Source organism: Lampetra fluviatilis, chromosome 15, assembly GCF_964198595.1.
Source record: "Lampetra fluviatilis chromosome 15, kcLamFluv1.1, whole genome shotgun sequence".
In the NCBI taxonomy this organism is placed as follows: Eukaryota; Metazoa; Chordata; class Hyperoartia; order Petromyzontiformes; family Petromyzontidae; genus Lampetra; species Lampetra fluviatilis.
The window spans coordinates 9,575,883-9,595,265 of record NC_136289.1 but is presented as its reverse complement, the minus strand read 5'-3'; the positions used below and the strand labels follow the sequence as shown (position 1 = coordinate 9,595,265).

Sequence of the window (19,383 nt, the reverse complement as noted above, 5' to 3'; positions counted from 1 at the left end):
CTGAAATCATACTAATATCGTTAATAGTTGAATGGGTTTTTTATTTTATTTCATCGTGTGTCGTGTATGTGTACTTCAATCTAGCAGTGAATTGACCACAACTGATGACGATGTAGTTAAACATAATTATTGTACGTAGCCAACTTTTGATCACAGTAAGAAATGTCTTATTATTCGTATGGAATACATGAAACTTGTTGACACGTTACCGACAAAGTCATTTTTGTAAACTCACGGCTTACAAAATCGTGTTTTCCTTTTTTAGTCGTGTTTTTCCAGCTGTATTTATTTAACGGTGTTTGGCCACACAATGCATACTATATATTTTTTTCGTACTCCGAGATGTTTCACAGCACGTTGCAACAAGTGCGCGTGCATCGCCCCAGTGCGCTTCGAGCGCGAACATAATGCCTCATGCCACATTTAACAAGTATGTACAGGGCCATGTTAAACGAGGGCCTCTTTGAAGAGTGCGTTTGGATTGGAGGGCTAAGGTGGCACACTGCCATGTAATACATGGGTTCAGGAGATGACACGACAGCTGCATTAAAACTTTTCAAAACAGACTTCAATGTAACAAAAAAAAATGTGACATTGAAATCATTCGCCGTCATGGCTCACGGTTTTTAAGGGCGCTCTATAAGTTAAAATTATCATATGTGAACAACTCCCCTGTGTCCTGCCTCCCACCTTCACTCGCCACCCCTGATGGGCAGTTTGGTGAAGTATGGTCAACAACACGGCATTGGTCGAGGCCTTCATTTCAGGAGTGAATTGGCTGTAAAAAAAATTTTAATGCATATGATAAGTGATTACTCAACTTCAGAACCTGCCCAGGTGTGTGATTTATTTTTTCCTAAAACCAGTTAACCAAGGCTTTATTTAAAAAATAATAATATCATGTAAATATGTTTCAAAAGGAAAAAAAACCCAGTGTATTGGACAAGCATAAACGCTATGAATGTTTAAAAAATACATGTATCTTACCGCCCATTCCCTCCATTGAGCCCTGTGGTGTCATGTGAAGTGGAATAGACTATGGCACATGTCTGTTTTGTATATTTATAAATCACCACGCATTAAATGTTAATCTTCTTAGCTTTCGCTGGGGTATTTTTTATGCGCAAAACGGTGCCTTTTAAGTACTCCTGCAGTATTTACATTTTATTTAGTGATCATATAATTGCTTTCTTTGACACTCCACAGCATTTTGCTTTGCAGTGGCGAATGAAACAAAAACAGAGTGTAGTATTTATATATAAAAAAAATTACAATAAAAAAACTCAACACATTTGTCAATAACACTGCTGTATAAGGAAATACATTTAATAGTTGATGCATCGGGTAATGGCCCTACTCCATGCCCGATAAGTCACCTGTTTTAAATGTTTTTTTCTCTGGTGCTGATGAGTGTGTTAAGTCTTGTGTTAATATATATTTTTTAAACATGTGTCAATAATACTGCCGTGAAAGGCAAAATATGTTATAGTTGATGCTTCGAGTAATGGCTCTTCTTCACTATGAGACCTCCTTTACCAGTAGCAAAATATAGTAATAGGTTTTTACCCTTTCAACTGGTACAAAAACTGACACCTTTATACAAGGCATCATGTTTGCAATAACCACAATACAAGCAGTCAAAATACAAACAAAAAGAAACAACTCTGATGATGATAATGATATGCACTGTCCTTGAAGTGTATTGATTGATTCATGCCCTAAATGTCACCTGTTCTATATTTTTACTCTTAAGAACGCAGTGTCATTGACACATTTGTTGTACACCACTGCGAATGCAGTAGGACCAAATAATTAGTAGTATTTACATATATTTAACGTGATTACTTTACGCCAAATCTCAAAAATCATCATCACTTGCACTTCCTTTCTAACCCTCCCCCCGCCCGCCAACTTCCCTCTGCGTTTTCACGCCCCCGACCTTTGCAGATGGTGCCTGATGGTCCGCAAGGGATATCGCGACCCTCCCTACCACAACTGGATGCACGCCTACTCTGTCTCCCACTTCTGCTACCTTCTCTACAAAAACCTCGATCTGGGAAAATACCTTCAGTCAGTGCCATTGTTACCATCAGCGTCACGAGCGCCACCGACATTACCCCGAGAACCGCGATGCCACCGCGATCGAGTCCGTGTTGACAAGTGTGTGTTTTTTGGCGTGATGGTACACGCGTTGTAAAGTTTGTTTACAATCTGTTAGACCCTGCTGACGAGAAAACGCACGGTTTGTGTATGGAAAAGCCTGCCGCGAGTGTAACGTAAAGCCCTGCTGTCACCATTTTGTTTTACGAAGCCAAGGGGAAAGCCAATGCCTTCCCTCGTTATGGCTTTAGAACCTGAGTACAGTAATAGGTTTTTACCCTTTCAATTGGTACAAAAACTGATACCTTTATAAAAGGCATCATGTTTGCAATAACCACAACACAAGCAGTCAAAATACAAACAAAAAGAAACAACTCTGATGATGATAATGATATGCACTGTCCTTGAAGTTGATTGGTCCACACCCGAGACAGCTTTTCTTAGAGCCTAGTCTCCATTGGTGTTGGACCAGATGACGCCAAAAGGCATACAACTCAAAGACAGCGCACTATCAGAGTATTGAGAGCTCGGGGTAAGCATTTACACTATGAGACCTCCTTTACCAGTGGCAAAATATAGTAATAGCTCTTTACCCTTTCAACTGGTACAAAAACTGACACCTGAGTACAGCGAGTGGTGTTGTGAAGTCACGGGGGGCGAGGGGAGAGGCGGGATCGGATGGAGATGGAGGGAACTCGAGCCGTGGGCCTGGCCCTTGGCTTGAGAGAAAACAAAAAGTGATAGAGAGGGAAGTCTGCATGATGAGACGTGACATTTTTAATTTAAAACACATGTTTCGATTTAAAGCTTTCGTGACTGCAGGGATTCATCTTCTTGGTTCTTTCGGTAAAGTCACGTAGAAGGGAAGTAATAAAATAATAAAAATAAAACATAATAAAATAATTCTCACGACGTTTCGGCTACAACGCAAGCAGCCGTCTTCACCTGAAGATGGCTGCAGCCGTCTTCACCTGAAGATGGCTGCTTGCGTTGTAGCCGAAACGTCGTGAGAATTATTTTATTATGTTTAATTATTTTATTTTATTACTTCCCTTCTACGTGACTTTACCAAAAAAACCAAGAAGATTAAAACACATGATTAGTGTTTTTTTGTTGAGCGTCCTGCGTGAGTCTAATCATATAAGTGCACAAGTATTTGACAGCAATGACATTTTGACAGTTTGCTGTTACACTGACTTCCCCCCCCCCCGCCCGCCCCATTTAAAGGATTTTTGTTTGGCTCTTCTTTTACTTTTAGGGACATGGAAATCTTTGCTCTGTTTGTTTCGTGTCTCTGCCATGACCTGGACCATCGCGGAACAAACAATTCCTTCCAAGTGGACTCGGTGAGAACAGCCGTGGGCATTATTTGGTCATGTTTTTCTCCAAAGGAAACACGCTGCGACTGTATGACTACGACTTGTGACATTTTCTGTTGTTGTTGTAGTTGTTGCTGTAGCGAAGTAGTTGCCTCTGAGCTGCACCACTGATGTTTAAATCTGGGTAAGAAATGCGACGCAGGAGATGGCCAGGCGACTCGGGTGGTCAGGCGCTGAACCAGCAACCGCCGTGGGGGAAAACCTGGGTTCAAACCCAGGCTCTGGCCAGTTGTGACCAAACTGGGGATTTCGAGCCTTGCTTTTTCATGAAGCCTGTATCTAGCCTAGAAATGATCATTGTGGGTGTAAAATGTTTTTTTTCTCTTTTTGCACAATCAACGGCAATGTTCTATCTGCTTCTATCCACTGCTGGATGAACGTCTCCGCATGTTTGTCACCGTCTCTCACGGCGCCGCGATGCCACGATCCATCTCGCTCCCGCATGCACGAGCTGATCCCGTTGCTCCATCTCCGTGGTTGCCGTCAAGCCGGCATCGTTTTTCTCCTTTGGTTGCCGTTCTGTCACGAGCCTCGTCCATCGGCCATTGTCTCTTCGAGCAGTGTGTCCTGGCGAAAGCCCACTCAGCTTCCTGAAGTCAATGCGATGTCTCTTGATTTCCATTTGTTTCCTGACTCATATGTTCTTCCTTCAATCTCTCGGTGTAATCTAGAGCGTGCATATCTCGATGCTTCTCTGCGCACATTTCCACTTTTCTTCCGTTTTTCTTTGTCGGTGTCAACGTTTCTTATCCAAAGGTCATTGAGAACTTTCTTCTTTGAGCACATTGGTATGTTTCTTTTCATGATCAAAGCTCAGACTTCTGCTCTTGCACACCTAAATGTTTCATAATTTTGATCCCTACCCGCCTTCAACGCACATGGCTGTGTAAAGCAATGTCAACCTCTGCATTAGCACGGTTGGCTACGTACGGTGCGAAAGAAGTTCAACATTCATGCAACACAATAACACTTGTATGGTTGAATGTTTGGCAAGCTGGACTTGCAGTCCAGATGTTGCCAACAGTTGATTGCAAGGTTCTTAAATCCCCCCCCCCTCCCAGCGCCTCTGGCCACTCAGCAGTATACATGGTAGTTATTCGATCGGCAGTTATTGTGTGGTGAGGTGAAGTGTGGATACCCCCACCTCTCCCAATATGTGTAGCCAGTGTGGAAGAGTAGGCCAATATACCCTCTAGTAGGGCGACTGGTGGGGATGGCCCACTGCTACTGGCCTAGCTACTGCTATTTTAATTTTTACGAGCTAAGGCCCACTGAGCTACGTAGCTCGCTTTCAGAAATGACCTGTCCGCAAAGGATAGCTCAACAAAGTGGCTTGTCACGTGGAAATTTATAGCAGCCAAATACTCTCTAAACGCGTGAATGTTGATTCTAAATGTGGAGGGAAAAACCGGAGGACCCGGAAAAAAATCCACGCGGGATCGAACCCATCACAGTATCAGGCGAGGAAGTTAACATCTCGCCACCGCCTTTACCTTTTACCATCTTTGATGTACCCATGTGACCTTTCTGAGAAAATGATCGCACAGTTTATGAACATTATACACAACCACGAACGAAAGGGGGTTTAGAGTTACGATATGCAATTTTCTAAGGTCAGCAAAACAATTTGGGGCAATTTCATCTGGCCTTGTTTTATTTTTTATTACGCTTTGTTAAATCACGCTGCATGCGCCTATCCTGTGCATGAGGTTCATTTATTGTCAATGCATGTTTACAAGGACATTCATTAAAGGCAATTAATTGTCTTCATCTTGAATGTGGCGCTGCGCTAAATTGCGCTGCCTCATATTTCCCTCGCTTGGCGGAAGCGCGTGTGTGTTATTTTCTGGTGTCACTTTAGAGGAAAAAGTCCAATGTTACATTTTTTTAAAATATATATGAATTGTGTTTGAGGTATATCGTTATTCTTATCATGAGCACTGCCTTCATTCCTTGCCTTGTCTTGTTTTTCTCTTTGCAGAAATCAGTCCTTGCTGCTTTGTACAGCTCCGAAGGCTCCGTGATGGAGGTACGGAGCAATTTTGTGTCGCGAAAATATTATTTTCTCACGCGTCGCAATGCTGCTGGGTTTTATTACCCTGACGGTGATGCGTCTGACACACCTCTTTGTCCTATTGTGTGCAATTTATCGCAGAGGCATCATTTCGCTCAGGCTATCGCCATTATCAACTCGGCTGGATGCAATATACTTGAGAATCTTTCCAGAAAGGTGAGAATTATTACGCTGCACTTTACCGTTTCCCCAGCTGCACGCCTATCACTCGGCTCCGCTTTTGATGCCCCGACACAAACAAACACACACACACACATTCACAGGGACACGGCAACAATCAGCATGCACATAAGACACCCAAACATCGGGGCTGTGAGTCAATAAGCCAGCGGTCTGTGCAATGATTGTTGCCAAGCGTACAACTCTCACCTGCACGGCTCTTTGATAAAATGTCACGGGCATGAGCAAGTACAAGAATCGTTGTGTTTTGTGTGCGTTAGCATCTTTGCTATGGCCTACACCAGTGACGATTATCTGAACCGGTCATGGGCCTCCCCTAGGTCGACTCAGCCTCAAATGAGTACCTGGTGTGGTGTGTAAATATCGCCACTGGGAAGGCAAATGCGGTCAGGCTTGGTGCTGGCCACCCACCCCCTCGTGTGCCACAGTGCCGGCCTTCATAGGTGCTCGCTAACAGCACTTGCCCCAACAGTCTGTGAAGGCTATATGGGGAGATCTTTATCTTTTGTACATTCACAATTTTGGGCGGAGCAGTGGTGCATTCGTTTGGCGTATTGTGAACCTGGGTTCGATTTCGGGCCATGGCCAACATCAGCAGTGAATATCTGAACCTGGATCTGGGGCCTCCACTCGGTTGACTTAAATCTTAAAAAAAAAATTGCGCCTGGCGCAGTGTGGAAAAAAAACCATGTGGTGCAGCGACCTTAATAGGCGCTCCGACTTTAATAGGCACTCGCCAACCAGCCTTTGCCCCGACAGTCTCTGCAAGCTATTCGGGCGATATGTGCGGGGAAAGGCGTTTGTAGTGATTAGCGCACTGTACTATGAACGCAGCAACTCAAAGTCGATTCGCACTCATGGCTAACGTCAGCCATGAAATATTTTGTTACGTTTCTTTAATTAATTAATTCTTCCCTTCATGCACGCAACGTTGCAGCGTCGGCCAGAAAGTTTTCGTCGTATTTTTCCTGTGCGGTCGTAGAAACTGCGCCCAAGCTGCAGTAAGAGCGTCGCTTCACAGCGCGATGACCCGTCCAGTGGCGAGGCTTCGAGGCAGCTGCGCACGTTCACTCGGCGACGACCTCACGGCCGACGCGCGTGCTCTGGGGTTTGGCAGCGCGCCCCCCGCGAGCTTTAATTCTCGCGCCCGTCGCTCGGCCTAATGCAGTCGGACAATTTTTTTTTTTTTAATGCCTCGCTCCGTCCAAATTGTCGGCTAGAATCAACAGCAATGATTATTTATTCACGTTTTGCACACTCCCCCTCACCACCCCGTCCTCACCTCCCTCAAAGTGCTCTCGTTACTAAAGCTGCTTCTATGAGTTAATGTCACGGCATGCTAACGATGCGGACACGTTTCGCAGCAGCCCTCTTTTTGAACGCGTCTGTGGAAAATGTTGCTTGCGCGTGTCAGTTGAACGTTGCGAATTAAAGCTACGGTGATGGTACGGGGGGGGGGGGGGTGGGGGGAGAACGTGGCCTGGTGGCTCAGAAGTCAGAGGGCTGAGCTGGCACCGCTGAGATCATGGGTTCATATCCAGGCAACCGTCTGTGACTAAACCAGGTTCCTTAAATGCATTGAGGTGATGGGCCCCAGCCTGATCACCAATAATTGTGCACACACAACAACAACAAAAAACGCTTTCACTTTAAATATGGTTCTGCACTAAGGTTGGATAGATTCCAGTTCTGAGACGTAATTTTTTATTTTTTAATGTTATACGATGATCAATGCTCTCTGCAGCAAGGCTACAGTGCCACCCTCCAACGTGTAGACCAAAGCCACTTGACGGGGTTTCAGAAGTCGTTCCATAATACATCTGGTTCTGTGTTCAGTTGCCCTAACGGAGAGCGTTGCGCTGATCTGACAGACATGATAATGGATTCTTCCTCTCATCATGACATTGCAGCACAATCATAATGAAATTAGAAAAAAAGACAAAAATAACAAAAATGTCTGCAATTAAATGTATCCTGTTGTTGATTCACAAAAAATATAGTTAAGCGATTGTAAACTTAGAAAAAAATGTATATAGGTGGAATATTAGATTTGGGGCAACAATTATTCTCACTTAAAAAATGGTAATTTCCCAAAAGGATGGTGCTATTGAATAATATATTAATTACTTAAATCTCAATGTGGATTTTTCAGCATGCTTTGTGGCCGTTCACTAGATGACATGTTATCTGCCCATAGTATTTATATACATAGGGTGGCCCAAAAGTCAAAACACATCGGTTTATTTAATTTATTTTAACACTGGCATTAAAACATTTTAATCGAGTATTCTTTAAGTTAATATTTTATGGATCATTATTAATACAGATTTTTCTTCTTCCTGTGGAGTAACAACAAAACTCGATCAAGAACCCTGAATGAATTGAGACAAAGATTAATTGATGAATAAAAAATGCATCCTAAATTAATTTTTAAAAAGAACTCATGCGTGCATTAAAGTTAATGTGAGTGTTTGAACATTTGTTCCAATAAATATAACCCTCTTATATGTGTAGTATCTACCGGCACAGCTCTAGGAATATAATGCTGGATATGGCGTATTGATTCATAGCCTCTCCTCTCTCTGCCAATGCGAATAGGACGTGATCAACTGTGTGCCTGTGCACCCGTAGCGCCTCCAGCAATCATTGGTCCAATCTTAGATGAAATCCACACTGATAGGCCCCGTGACCACCGTGTCTCACCTAGGATAACTTTTCAAGTCAAAAGGCCAGTCACCAAGGTCCACGCTTTTAAATCCTGTCAATTCCTACACGATCTGCTCTTTGAAATTATTGGCTGATGCTGGAGAATGTTTTTTTTTTCATCAGAAATAATGATTTGGTCGTTTTGTACGTGTTCTGGAAATGCGTTTGAGATTAAAAGATCAGAGATAAAGTGAAATGCTCTAGGTGAAAAAAAAAAGTTTGAGTGATAATTCACAGATATAACCTCTCACGATCTGGCATAATAAAAAAAAACTAGTTAGATAGATTTATATATTGCTACGTTCCATTGTTGTGGTTTTTATTTATATATGATTCACTTAAGTTCAAGTTATTAAAATGTACAACCTGAAAGTTTTGATTGCAGCCGAGGCAATAAGCTCACACTTTTATTATGGAAGAGTGTGGAATGTATTTATTATCTGATTAAAATTCATTCTCGTAAACTCAAGTGATATACATTTGTCATCGGTTTTAAAAGCAATGGAGCAATGCAATATGTGTAATTGCAATACTGTATTCAGAATGTGTTGCAATGTGACCTTTTGAGAAAGTTTTCCGCTGACTTTTGTGGGTTTGTTTTTGTATTATCTATCATATTTTAACCTATTTTGTGTACAAATAAAAACGCCATTAAAATAGCTCATTTTTCCAACAAAAAATGTTTCACCCGATTGGGCAAAACGTCCTTACAAATGCATGCCACTCTGTATTCACATCGCCCTATGGCCTCTGCACCTTTGCCCTTTGACCCTAACACACAGGAGTACCAGAGGATGCTGGACCTTATGAGGGACATCATCTTGGCTACAGACCTCGCTCACCACCTCCGCATCTTCAAGGACCTGAGGAAAATAGCCGATGGTATCGTGACGGGAGAGCATTGCACCTTTTTTTTGTTTCGCAGATGTTCCATATCGAGCATCGATGCTTGGATTCCAAGTAAAATTCAGCAGTTTAATGCGGCCACAGAGATACTAATCTGGCATTGCCATCCAACAGTGTCTTCATATGCAACCGTAATTATATGCAGTAGAACTTACCAAAGACGATTAATCATATCGCATTGTATTTGTATGGGTGGTTTTTAACATTACGAAGTCTATTTAAATTTGGAATGAACAAATAATTGTAACGATTTTAATGGTAAGGACCAGCAACTGATCAGCATTTTTGGAGTACGGTCAAATAATCCCCAAAGTCAACAGCACAGTGAGGCCTTCATCTAGCAGCGAGTTGACAGACGGCTGTACATTATTTTATTGTTTGACGACAATAACAATATGCTCCAGTAATTCACCAGGACCGTTTCACAGAGTGCTCAATGCTCTTTACTTATGTTTGGCCAATCCCATGCATGAACATTTCGCATTAAACTTTAACCGTAAGTGCAAATTCAGTGGGGTCATGGGTAATTGATGTTTGTTTTGTTTTACAAGCTGTTGCGCAATACCAGCATGAAGGATATTTTTCAAACGTCAACAATCTGGTGCCACTGCGGGCTCATGTGGCAGCCATGACCTACAATTTTCACGTGGCAACTTCTGCGGAGTTGTAACTCAGAGACGCAGTGGATTGCTGATTGTTTTAGGCACAACCCCAGCGAAGGGACCTAGATCTCCAGGGACCCACAAAACTCTGACGTGACCCATATACCAGGGCCCACTGAGCCTTTAGCCAGTGCAGACAGTTGGCCACATATCCTCCTGGCACATCGATTTTTGGCCTCAAAATATCGTTGTGTATTGTAGCAAACGCGCATCGATATAATAATTTAGTGTGTTGGGTATTCGCGCCATTCCTGTATCGCAAAGCTATCACAAAAGTTGCTTTGTTTTCACATTCAGTCTGCAGTAGTTTCACAATCGGGAGTAATGATTGCTTTATTTAATCCCAACGGGGAGTGCTTTTTGCGAGGTTTACTTTCTTCGAATTTTGATGTGTAGCCGATTAACAGATAATCACGCTCACAGCTATGCGCAGCACGGAGACTTTGCTTAACATGCACGTTCCTTTACGACGCATTCACGTCGATGTTTTCTGTGTCCACAGCCGGGTACAATCCGGACAACGGTCACCAGCACAGCTTGCTGCTGTGCCTGCTCATGACCTCGTGCGACCTTTCCGACCAAACCAAAGGCTGGAAGACCACGAGGAAAATCGCTGTGAGACCTCCCCGCCAATGAACACGTCAAAGACGCACACCTGCACAATTCCCGTGAACTTTTCGATAGCCACCGTGCGCCGTTCCCTCACTCGTGATGACGTCGTGTGTGCGCGTGTCTTATTTTTGTCTTTTTTAGGAGTTGATTTACAAGGAGTTTTTCTCACAAGGAGATCTGGTGGGTTACACGACGCATCGATCACGTTCTCTTTGCGAGTGAATCAATTGCGTAATGTGTGCTCGGACGTTGGGTCGAATTGATTGACCGTTTGTCTGGTGCCCCATCCCTCCCCCCCCCACCCGTGGCAGGAGAAAGCCATGGGCAATCGGCCGAGCGAGATGATGGACAGGGAGAAGGCCTACATCCCCGAGCTTCAGATCAGCTTCATGGAGCACATCGCCATGCCTCTCTTTAAGTACGTATTACACCGGTCAACAAAAAAAAACATTTTTTTCTGGCCTGGACTTTTGCAGCTGTTTCAGACTAATTTCAGGGTGCTGATTCCAAATCTGATCTCAGATTTGCTCCATCACATCATTTTCATGCTATCGGCAAACCCCATTTTCATTGATTTAACCCTACATTAACTCTGTCACTTATGATTGCAAGTTGTTGCGAGTCGGTGACTGCTTTAGTGTTAAAATATGGTGCTGTATTTTTAGGATAGTGTGTTTATAATATCATTTTATGTAGATATCCACATTTATTTAATATTTTTCTTCTTTTTTTATGCAATATTTGATATCTCAAGACAAAAACTGATGCCAGATTTGGAATCAGCACCCCAAAATTACATTAAAACCGTTGGAATACCTTATGCCAGAAAAAGTGTGTTGACCAGTGTTATCATCCACAATCGAGGTTTTGTTTTTGGGGTTAGATTGCGTAAATATGTTAAAATGTCGTTAAACCCGCCAACACCTGACACAGCCAATTAGTAAGGTTTGTCAGACATCTGCTCCGATTTACTCCAAACGCGTAATTGTTCCTGCCTGTTGCCCACACCCAGAGGCACGGCAGAGCATTGGAAGATGAAGGGAATATGGTGTCACGCGTGGGTCTCTGTAAATTAACATCGCCTGTGGCTATGCTTGTTGTGCGGGGTTGATAGAGGAAAACGACTGTGATTCGATTGTTGTCCAGGTGCCAACGAGACAATCAGATTACAATTGGTGTAAATAAGCGTAGAGCAATACAAAACAAGTATAACCCGTAAAAACAACGTTTTTCACTATAAATCCTTTAAATGCGTGGCGGCTAGAGTCCTCTCGTCCTCTGGCTTGAGATGGCTGCCACCTATGGGTCAGATGATTGCATTTCACCATTAAGCAATTGGTAATTAATATAATATTTTTGTCCTAAAAAGTGTAAAATTTTGGGAAAAATTTTTTCACGAGCATTAATTGTCACGCACAACGAGTTTGTGTGGAAAATGTCAGCTCGATTGGATCACGGGAAGTGGGTTAAAAAACGACCGAAAGATTTGCACGGTCGTAAGCAAGCAAGCGAACTTAATATAAAGGATTTAAAAAGAGCAGGGATCACTAAAAAGAAAACGCTCCACAGAATATAATTGTAATTTCATAGACGTATCATAGTCTTCATCATCGGCCATTATCTGCATGAAAGCCTCCCCAAGGAAAACAACATTTCACCGGCTGGATGCAGGTTAAAGATAAGTGGACTGATACCAAGCACGTTTGAAATCTTTTGATGCTCAAGTTTGAATGAGAGACCAACGAAGATTGTACAGTGCTGTTGGTGCGGTGAAGAATTCACACCATCTTCTGGGAGTGGTTCAGAACTACAGCTGGTAAGGGCAGATGAAAGGGACTGTAGAGTAATGGTGATGGGAGAGCGCGTGGAGGAGTGGAGAGCAAGGGTGATGGGACAAATTGTGGGGTTACCGTGTGAAGGTTTCAATTTCGTCGTTATTTCCCAACGATGGAAACAAAAAAGTGATTCCACATGGTAAGTTGTGTGAGTCGGAGAAAATTAGATAAATACCAAATGACCAACATTTAATTTTTTTAAGTTATCGGTGGAAAATAACTGAATTTGTTAACGCGGGTATCTTTGCGTGGGAAAGCTGATGTGCCCAGGGCAAATTGGCGAAACGTGATGTGTGTTGTTTACCGCCTTCTTGACAGATGTTGCTTTTTTGAAGCTTTCACGCTCCCCGTGGGTCTCGGCGTCACACAATTAACGTGCCACGGGACACGCCACAACAATAGCCCCGCTTGATTAATGAAGCCACTTTTCCGTAATGATATCTATCCCATTCTATTGTTCTCAAGTTGCAAGTGCCCTGCGTGCAAACGACGCTCACGCAAACCTCTCAATGCACCGCGGCTCGCTTGCTCAATTTTTTTTTTCATTTTTCACCAAACGCACCATCCATCATGCCCCAACCCCAGCAGCGGCGGTGACTACTACCACGCCCCCAGGGGGGGTCCCTCCATGTGTCACTTCACTTGGCAGCCTGAATTCTGGAATCGTAGCCGCACCAGGACCACCGGGGTGTTTGATCGCAGAAGCAGCCCAGAGGTCGATTTCCCTGGGGTATATCCGGTACTCATTTACAACGCGAACTCGCCACCATTTAGAACTGATTTTTGTTGTATGTTTAGTTTGTTTTCCTTCCCCCGCGCTTAAGATTTAGTATGGTTGGCTACGTACGGCGCGAAAGAAGTTCAACGCACAGTACAACGATCTCCCGTACAGCCTCAACAGACTGTTGGGGCAGGTGCTGTTAGCGAGCCCCTACGAAGGCCGACACGGCGCACGAGGAGGTGTGGTGGGCCAGCACCACGCCCGGCCGCCTTTGTCTCCCCGAGCGTCGACGTTTCCACAGACGTTGAAAGAGGAGCCGACCGCGTGGTGTGGTGTGTGTGGTGTGGTATGTGTGGTGTGGTGTGTGTGGTGTGGTGTGTGTGGTGTGTGTGCGGTAATGTAGCGGTTAGCGCACTACGCTACGAACCTGGCGACCCGGGTTCGATTCCCGCTCACGGCCAACACACAGTGACGATTATCTCAACTGGTTCTGGGTCTCCTCTAGGTCGACTCAGCCTCAAACGAGTACCTGGTGCGATGTGTAAACATCGCCACTAGGGAGACAAAAGCGGCCGGGCGTGGTGTTGGCCACCCACCCCCTCGTGCGCCGTGTCGTCCTTTACAGGTGCTCACTAACAGCACTTGCCCGAACAGTCTGTTAAGGCTACACGGGGGATCTTTGTTTTTGTCTTGTGGTGTGTGTCGCGGTTTTGCAGGCTGCTCAAGGACATGCTGCCGGGCGCCGCCGAGCTGTACGAGCGAGTGGCCGCCAACAAGGAGCACTGGATGCGCGTGTCGCACAAGTTCACGATCCGCGGGCTGCCCAGCGACAACTCGCTGGACTTCCTCGACGAGGACCTCGAGGGCATCTTCGACAGCGGCGCCGAGGACGCCGGCGAGCAGGCGTCGAGCAGCCCCGTGCCAAAGCGGAGCCACAACGGCGTGGCGGCGGCGGTGGCGGCGACTGCGACGGAGGAGGAGGAGGAGGAGCGGGGGGATGGGGGGGCGGTGCACGGGCCTCATGGCGGACCGCCGGGCAGCGTCAATGGCACGAGGGCCGGGGCCGCCAGGGTCGAGGTGCCCCCGCATCACCACCACCAGACGGGCAGAGAAAGTTGAACGGAAGAAACAAGAAGCAAGTGTTACAACAGCAGCAACAGCAAAAGAGAGACATTGTTCTGTGTGGGTGATTTTTTTTTTTACATGTAAAAATATAAGGAAATATAAAAAGGACAAATTACACAGATATAATATATTACTATATTAATTCACGAAAAAATATAGCCCGGTTTCTCCCCCCCACCCACCCTGCCCCACCACATTTTGTTCTCACTGCTGGAAAGGTGAAACGTCTTTCATGCTTGTTGTCATTGTTGTTTGGTCACGGTCGTGAATATCCCAGTGCTTTTCTTGCCATGCCTTTATATAGATTTTATCGAGTGTGTGTGTGTGTGTGGGGGGGGGGATAAAACACGTTTGAAAAGGACACATTTTGTGAACGATGCACATATTTTTATTCATTTTATAAATTGCACACACGTCGCTACTCAAAACAAAATATTGTGAGCTAAAATTTGGGATTTGTCTTTTGTGCTGATATAATGCTTACATGTATTCGCGTACATGTCTTAGAACATTTTTAAACAAAGATTTTTGGGAAAACAATTCTCATTTAAAATATAAAAAAATATATAAAAAACACGAAAAACACTACCTATGCAATGTGATAATTTGTCAGTTGAGTGGCACCTAGGGACGACATCCAATAACACAGTAGGCATCTCTCAAAACACGTCATGGAATTAGTGAAAGTGTTAATGAGATTGAATCACAATCAGAAAGATACGCGTGTAAATACGTGTGTGTGTGGGTGCGGTGTGTATTTGTGTAAATTATTGTGACAGGACCGACCAATATTACATCTCCCCCGTATACAGGTTTCCCTCGCTGTACGCGGTAGTCGAAGATGCGTTCCAACAAAAGGACAGCACAAAGCGAGACCCTACGAGGAAACGGCTCCCTGCCGAGTAGCGCGCACAGTACACATAGTACACACACAGTACACACACAACGTTGTCCCACATCCGCACCGCATAGCAGGATATGATGGATGGAATTCAAACTGCCAGAGTAGTCGCGAATTTTGGATAGAAATAGGTTCGCCGCATATGCAGTACGAAATCGCACAAACCGAACCCGCATAGAGGGAGGGTGAACCTGTACACTTTAAAGACTTTGGGAAGCTGCGGCAATGTGATTCGCGCCCCACACGAGCCGCGTTCAGGGACTCTTAGCCATGACTGACATCGGTGGCGAGTGGTGTCTCAACCAATCCCTGGGCACGGGCCTTAAGTGCGTATCTTGTACCATGCGTGAACATCAACACTGGGGAGACATGAGCAGCGGGCCATACCTCTGACCACACCACCCACATATGCACCATGCCTAATACAAGTACCTTGATAGGCACTTGCGAACAGCACTCGCCCCTACACTCTGTATGTTCACGCGGGTGAGCTTTGTATATACATTACATTTACTATACAACAACAATGTGTATACTTCAAATTCAACGTGGATGGTAAAGCTCTGAAGAAATTCTGAATTTGCAATTATTGACATTAAATTACATTTTGATCATTTAAAACGAAAAACCAGACTTTCCATTAAGGGTTGACTTTTGAGCTGTTCAATTCTCTTCATGTAGCATTGTTTTTTGCTGAACGTTAATGTTTTAATTCAATCCGTTGAAGCCTGAAGTGGATTAACCTGGTCAGGAAGGGGGTCTTTGTTGAGGGAGGAGACTTGGTGAGCTCGTTGCCTTTGGTGAGGGGGTGATGTACTGGACATCTGTGAACAAACTCGTTTATAACCCATCGGATTCCTCCAGTATATACATAAATATTCTGATTCTGAATTCCTCGGTGGGGACGGGGGGGCCTCGGTGAGGGAGGGTCTCCTTGGATAGGGACGGGTCCTCGGATGATAGAGGGGTCTTTGGTGAGGGAGGTTTCCTCAACGTGTTCACAAAGTGCCACTGCAGGCATTTATCCACTGAAATAAATAAAATACGAAATTGACTCGTATTGCGCTGCTTTTACATCACGTTTTTAAATTCTGAGTTTCGGAATCGTTGGGCGTGATCTTGCGATTCTGTAACGCAGATGCGATCCGACACGTGCTTAGAGCTGTATATAAATATGGGCAAAATATTTTAAAAGTACATTTCACGTGGCCATGTGGAAGACGCAGTGCTTTATTTCGTATTTTTTTCCAAAACTCGAGTTCTGTGTAGATGACTGCTGCTTTACCTTTGATGTTTCCTTTACCTTCATGGACATTAAACTCTTGTTTATGGGATTTAATTTTGCTTTCAGAATGTAAGAATTGGCACCGGTGTTTGGCAGAATAGGCGTTAGCAATGTCAAGCGCGATGTGACATTTCTGCAGCAGCAATTGAAAAGGAAATGAGTTGGTGGAAAAAAAATCTACCTTAACCTGAGACATTGACAAGCATCTGACAGTTATTGCATCCAGAGGCTTTGTACCATGCAGCAACATTTGTATTTGTGCTTGTTCCCTTTCTACCTTGAGCCCAAAGCTTTCCTCTTAACGTCTCTGTACGGAAGAAATATGCTCAGAGTAAGTATGTTGCAATTATGATTGATTGCCCGACGATCTGGTTTTAGCTTGAGAATACAAATTTGTAAAACGAATAATAATAACCCATACAAATGTACTGCGTGCTGTTGTGGAGAATTATGACGTAATGCGTTAAATAAACAAACATCTGCTTGCCTCTCAACACAAAACAAATACCTTTTGGTCCGTCAGACCATTGGATTTCTGAGCTAATGTTGTTCGGCAGAATACATTTTACAAGTCGAACTCTGCTGATGAGTAACCAGAAGGTCAAAGCCAGGTCAAATTTGGCGTATTTTATCAAAAATGCTGCTGGATAATATTGGATCGAAAAGGCCAGCAGGCTATCAATCGATCAATCGATGTTTATTTTGTCACGCAGTAAGTCCCGTTTATCCATTTATCCAGCTAGTTTGCAGGGGAGATCCCCCGTGCACCACAACAATAACATTAACATCAACGCGATGTTAATGTGGCTATAAGGCTAATGCGACTAAAACGTATTTGTTTTAAATGTGCCAATATTGACCAGAGTGTCTGTTTTAACAAAAAATATTGATGTTGGAATTCCCTTCGTAACAGGTTGAAGAAGATGGCCTGTACTGACAAAAACCCGCAACGCAATTTCATACAATTCACAAAACTCCATCGAAAAGCAACGACTTTTGCTGCTGACGTGACAACTGCGTGCCCTTGGCAAAAAAAAAACTAAAACTTTGAGATAAATGAATTTTCATCACGTGGCCAGACTCGGCACAGCTTCCATATTGCGCATCTGAAATGGAGAGTGCGACGTGATGCCTCCCCCACTCGTGTTGTTCCTGCCTTCCTCACTGTGCGCGCTGTGGCACTGCTGCTGTACGTGATTAGAATGTTTGGTTGAAGAATTCCCCCGGATAGATGACAATTTTTTTTGGCATCGTACGTAAAAAAAAATCTGCAATAATCCGGAGAGTTGCGTCGTCGGCCCGAGTCAGCCCGTCGAGGTTTGGTGGCAACGCGAGCGACAATAACAGAAAAAGGTGTTGAGATAGCAACAACAACAAAAACACGATAGGGACTCCCAGCATGCTTTGCATGTCAAGATGATGACATCTTGATGACAATGATGACAAAGATGCCTTGACATGAAACGCAAGCTTGGGGTTCCTGCCTAAATACACACATGTGCATATATTATCACAAATTTCAGCTTGCACGCATATGTATATATATATTCCCATCTGGCTGATGGCGTTTTCTCTGGCGCCCCGGGTAAGTCTTTAAATGTGCAGTCAACAGCAGCAGCAGCAGAGACGACGGAAGTGGAGCCAGAACGATGCCTATTTTGTTTCTCTCGCCACTGCTCGTGCCATCGGGCGTGCATTGCAGTGTCGCATTATGTAAGCCTGTCGATTGAGATCCGTAACACGAGGGGTGGAACGAATTCTGCTCTTCATATTTCGTGCGCGCTCTGTCGCTCTCTTAACAGAAGGTGAGACTTCATTATTTCACCGATGGCTACGGTCGTGATATGTACAGAATATTTAAATAGTGTACATAAATCAAAGCAGATGTATACCTTCTGTTTGTAGGATTACACGCTTTTAATTGATAGTTTTCCTTTTTTTGGACTATTGTTTAAGAGTTAAAATTCCTACAGTGTTTGACACAACTTGCTGGGAGTATCTATATATATAATTTTTGGTGATTGGTATGCTTGTTCTTGATGCTTTGCGTTATATATTTTTTACTCGGTTTGAATTATTTCTCTATATGTACGGGGAGGGAAAAAACAAGCTACGTTTGCACCTGCTCGTTAAGTTATGGTGATGGATCTGTACATAACTAAATACTGTATTAAAGTGTGGGGCCTTACACCGGATTTTGTTGAAAATCCTTTTGGCTCTTTTTCTCACTCTGTGTCGGTCCTCCTTTGCGCGCCGCAGCATTCCTTATGAATAACAGCGCTCGCTGCGTTCAATGTTCTTTTTGCAAACCTTAACCTATTCCACGGGTCGCATTTATTCTCCCTTCCTCGCTGCCAGCGACACGATCGATCGTGATAATCTCCGCTCCGGCTTGGGGATCGCAGCTCTTGGCCTCGTAGCAGCGGCCCGGAGATTGGCATAAACATCTTTTTTTTTAAAGCCAGCGTTGATTTATGCCGCTTGTCGAACTGTCAACGGTGCGAGCTCTCTGTAGATGAAATTTTACGGCGATATTCTGGCAATTAATAGATGAAGCGCTTAAAAGTCTTTGGGCTGATTGAGGCGGGCGTGCTCATGGCCGTATTGTCCACATTGACTTTGCTCCCACCCAGTAAATATCTTTGACAGCAATGCACGTTTAGCTCACGTGCCGTGTTGTTTGGTCCCCGATTTATTGTTTGTAGCAGGGCTTAAGGTCAGCTGGGTCTGTCGGGGTCAGCGACTGGGAAAAACATATTTCCACACCCAGCAAACCTCATCCAGTAAACCTCTCGCTAAGGGCTGTGGCCAATGGGATTCGCGCCTATTCCAGTCTACCAGTGGCTCGGAAAATATTTGGTGAGAAATTAAGCCCTGGTTTGTAGTCTCTAGCCAAC

The 19,383-nt window shown here is 44.2% G+C and overlaps 1 protein-coding gene across 1 annotated transcript in view; it reads left to right on the top strand.

Moving 5' to 3' along the window:
• PDE2A (phosphodiesterase 2A) overlaps positions 1 to 18,681 on the top strand; it is a 232,187-nt gene extending 213,506 nt beyond the window's left edge. The window contains exons 23-31 of the mRNA XM_078863181.1: positions 1,948 to 2,070; positions 3,359 to 3,446; positions 5,461 to 5,508; positions 5,635 to 5,709; positions 9,222 to 9,321; positions 10,510 to 10,622; positions 10,761 to 10,799; positions 10,931 to 11,037; positions 13,892 to 18,681. Of these exons, the coding sequence (XP_078719307.1) occupies positions 1,948 to 2,070; positions 3,359 to 3,446; positions 5,461 to 5,508; positions 5,635 to 5,709; positions 9,222 to 9,321; positions 10,510 to 10,622; positions 10,761 to 10,799; positions 10,931 to 11,037; positions 13,892 to 14,294 (1,096 nt within the window). The 3' untranslated portion in view covers positions 14,295 to 18,681. The remainder of the gene's footprint in view (positions 1 to 1,947; positions 2,071 to 3,358; positions 3,447 to 5,460; positions 5,509 to 5,634; positions 5,710 to 9,221; positions 9,322 to 10,509; positions 10,623 to 10,760; positions 10,800 to 10,930; positions 11,038 to 13,891) is intronic.
• The last annotated feature ends 702 nt before the right edge of the window (positions 18,682 to 19,383 follow it).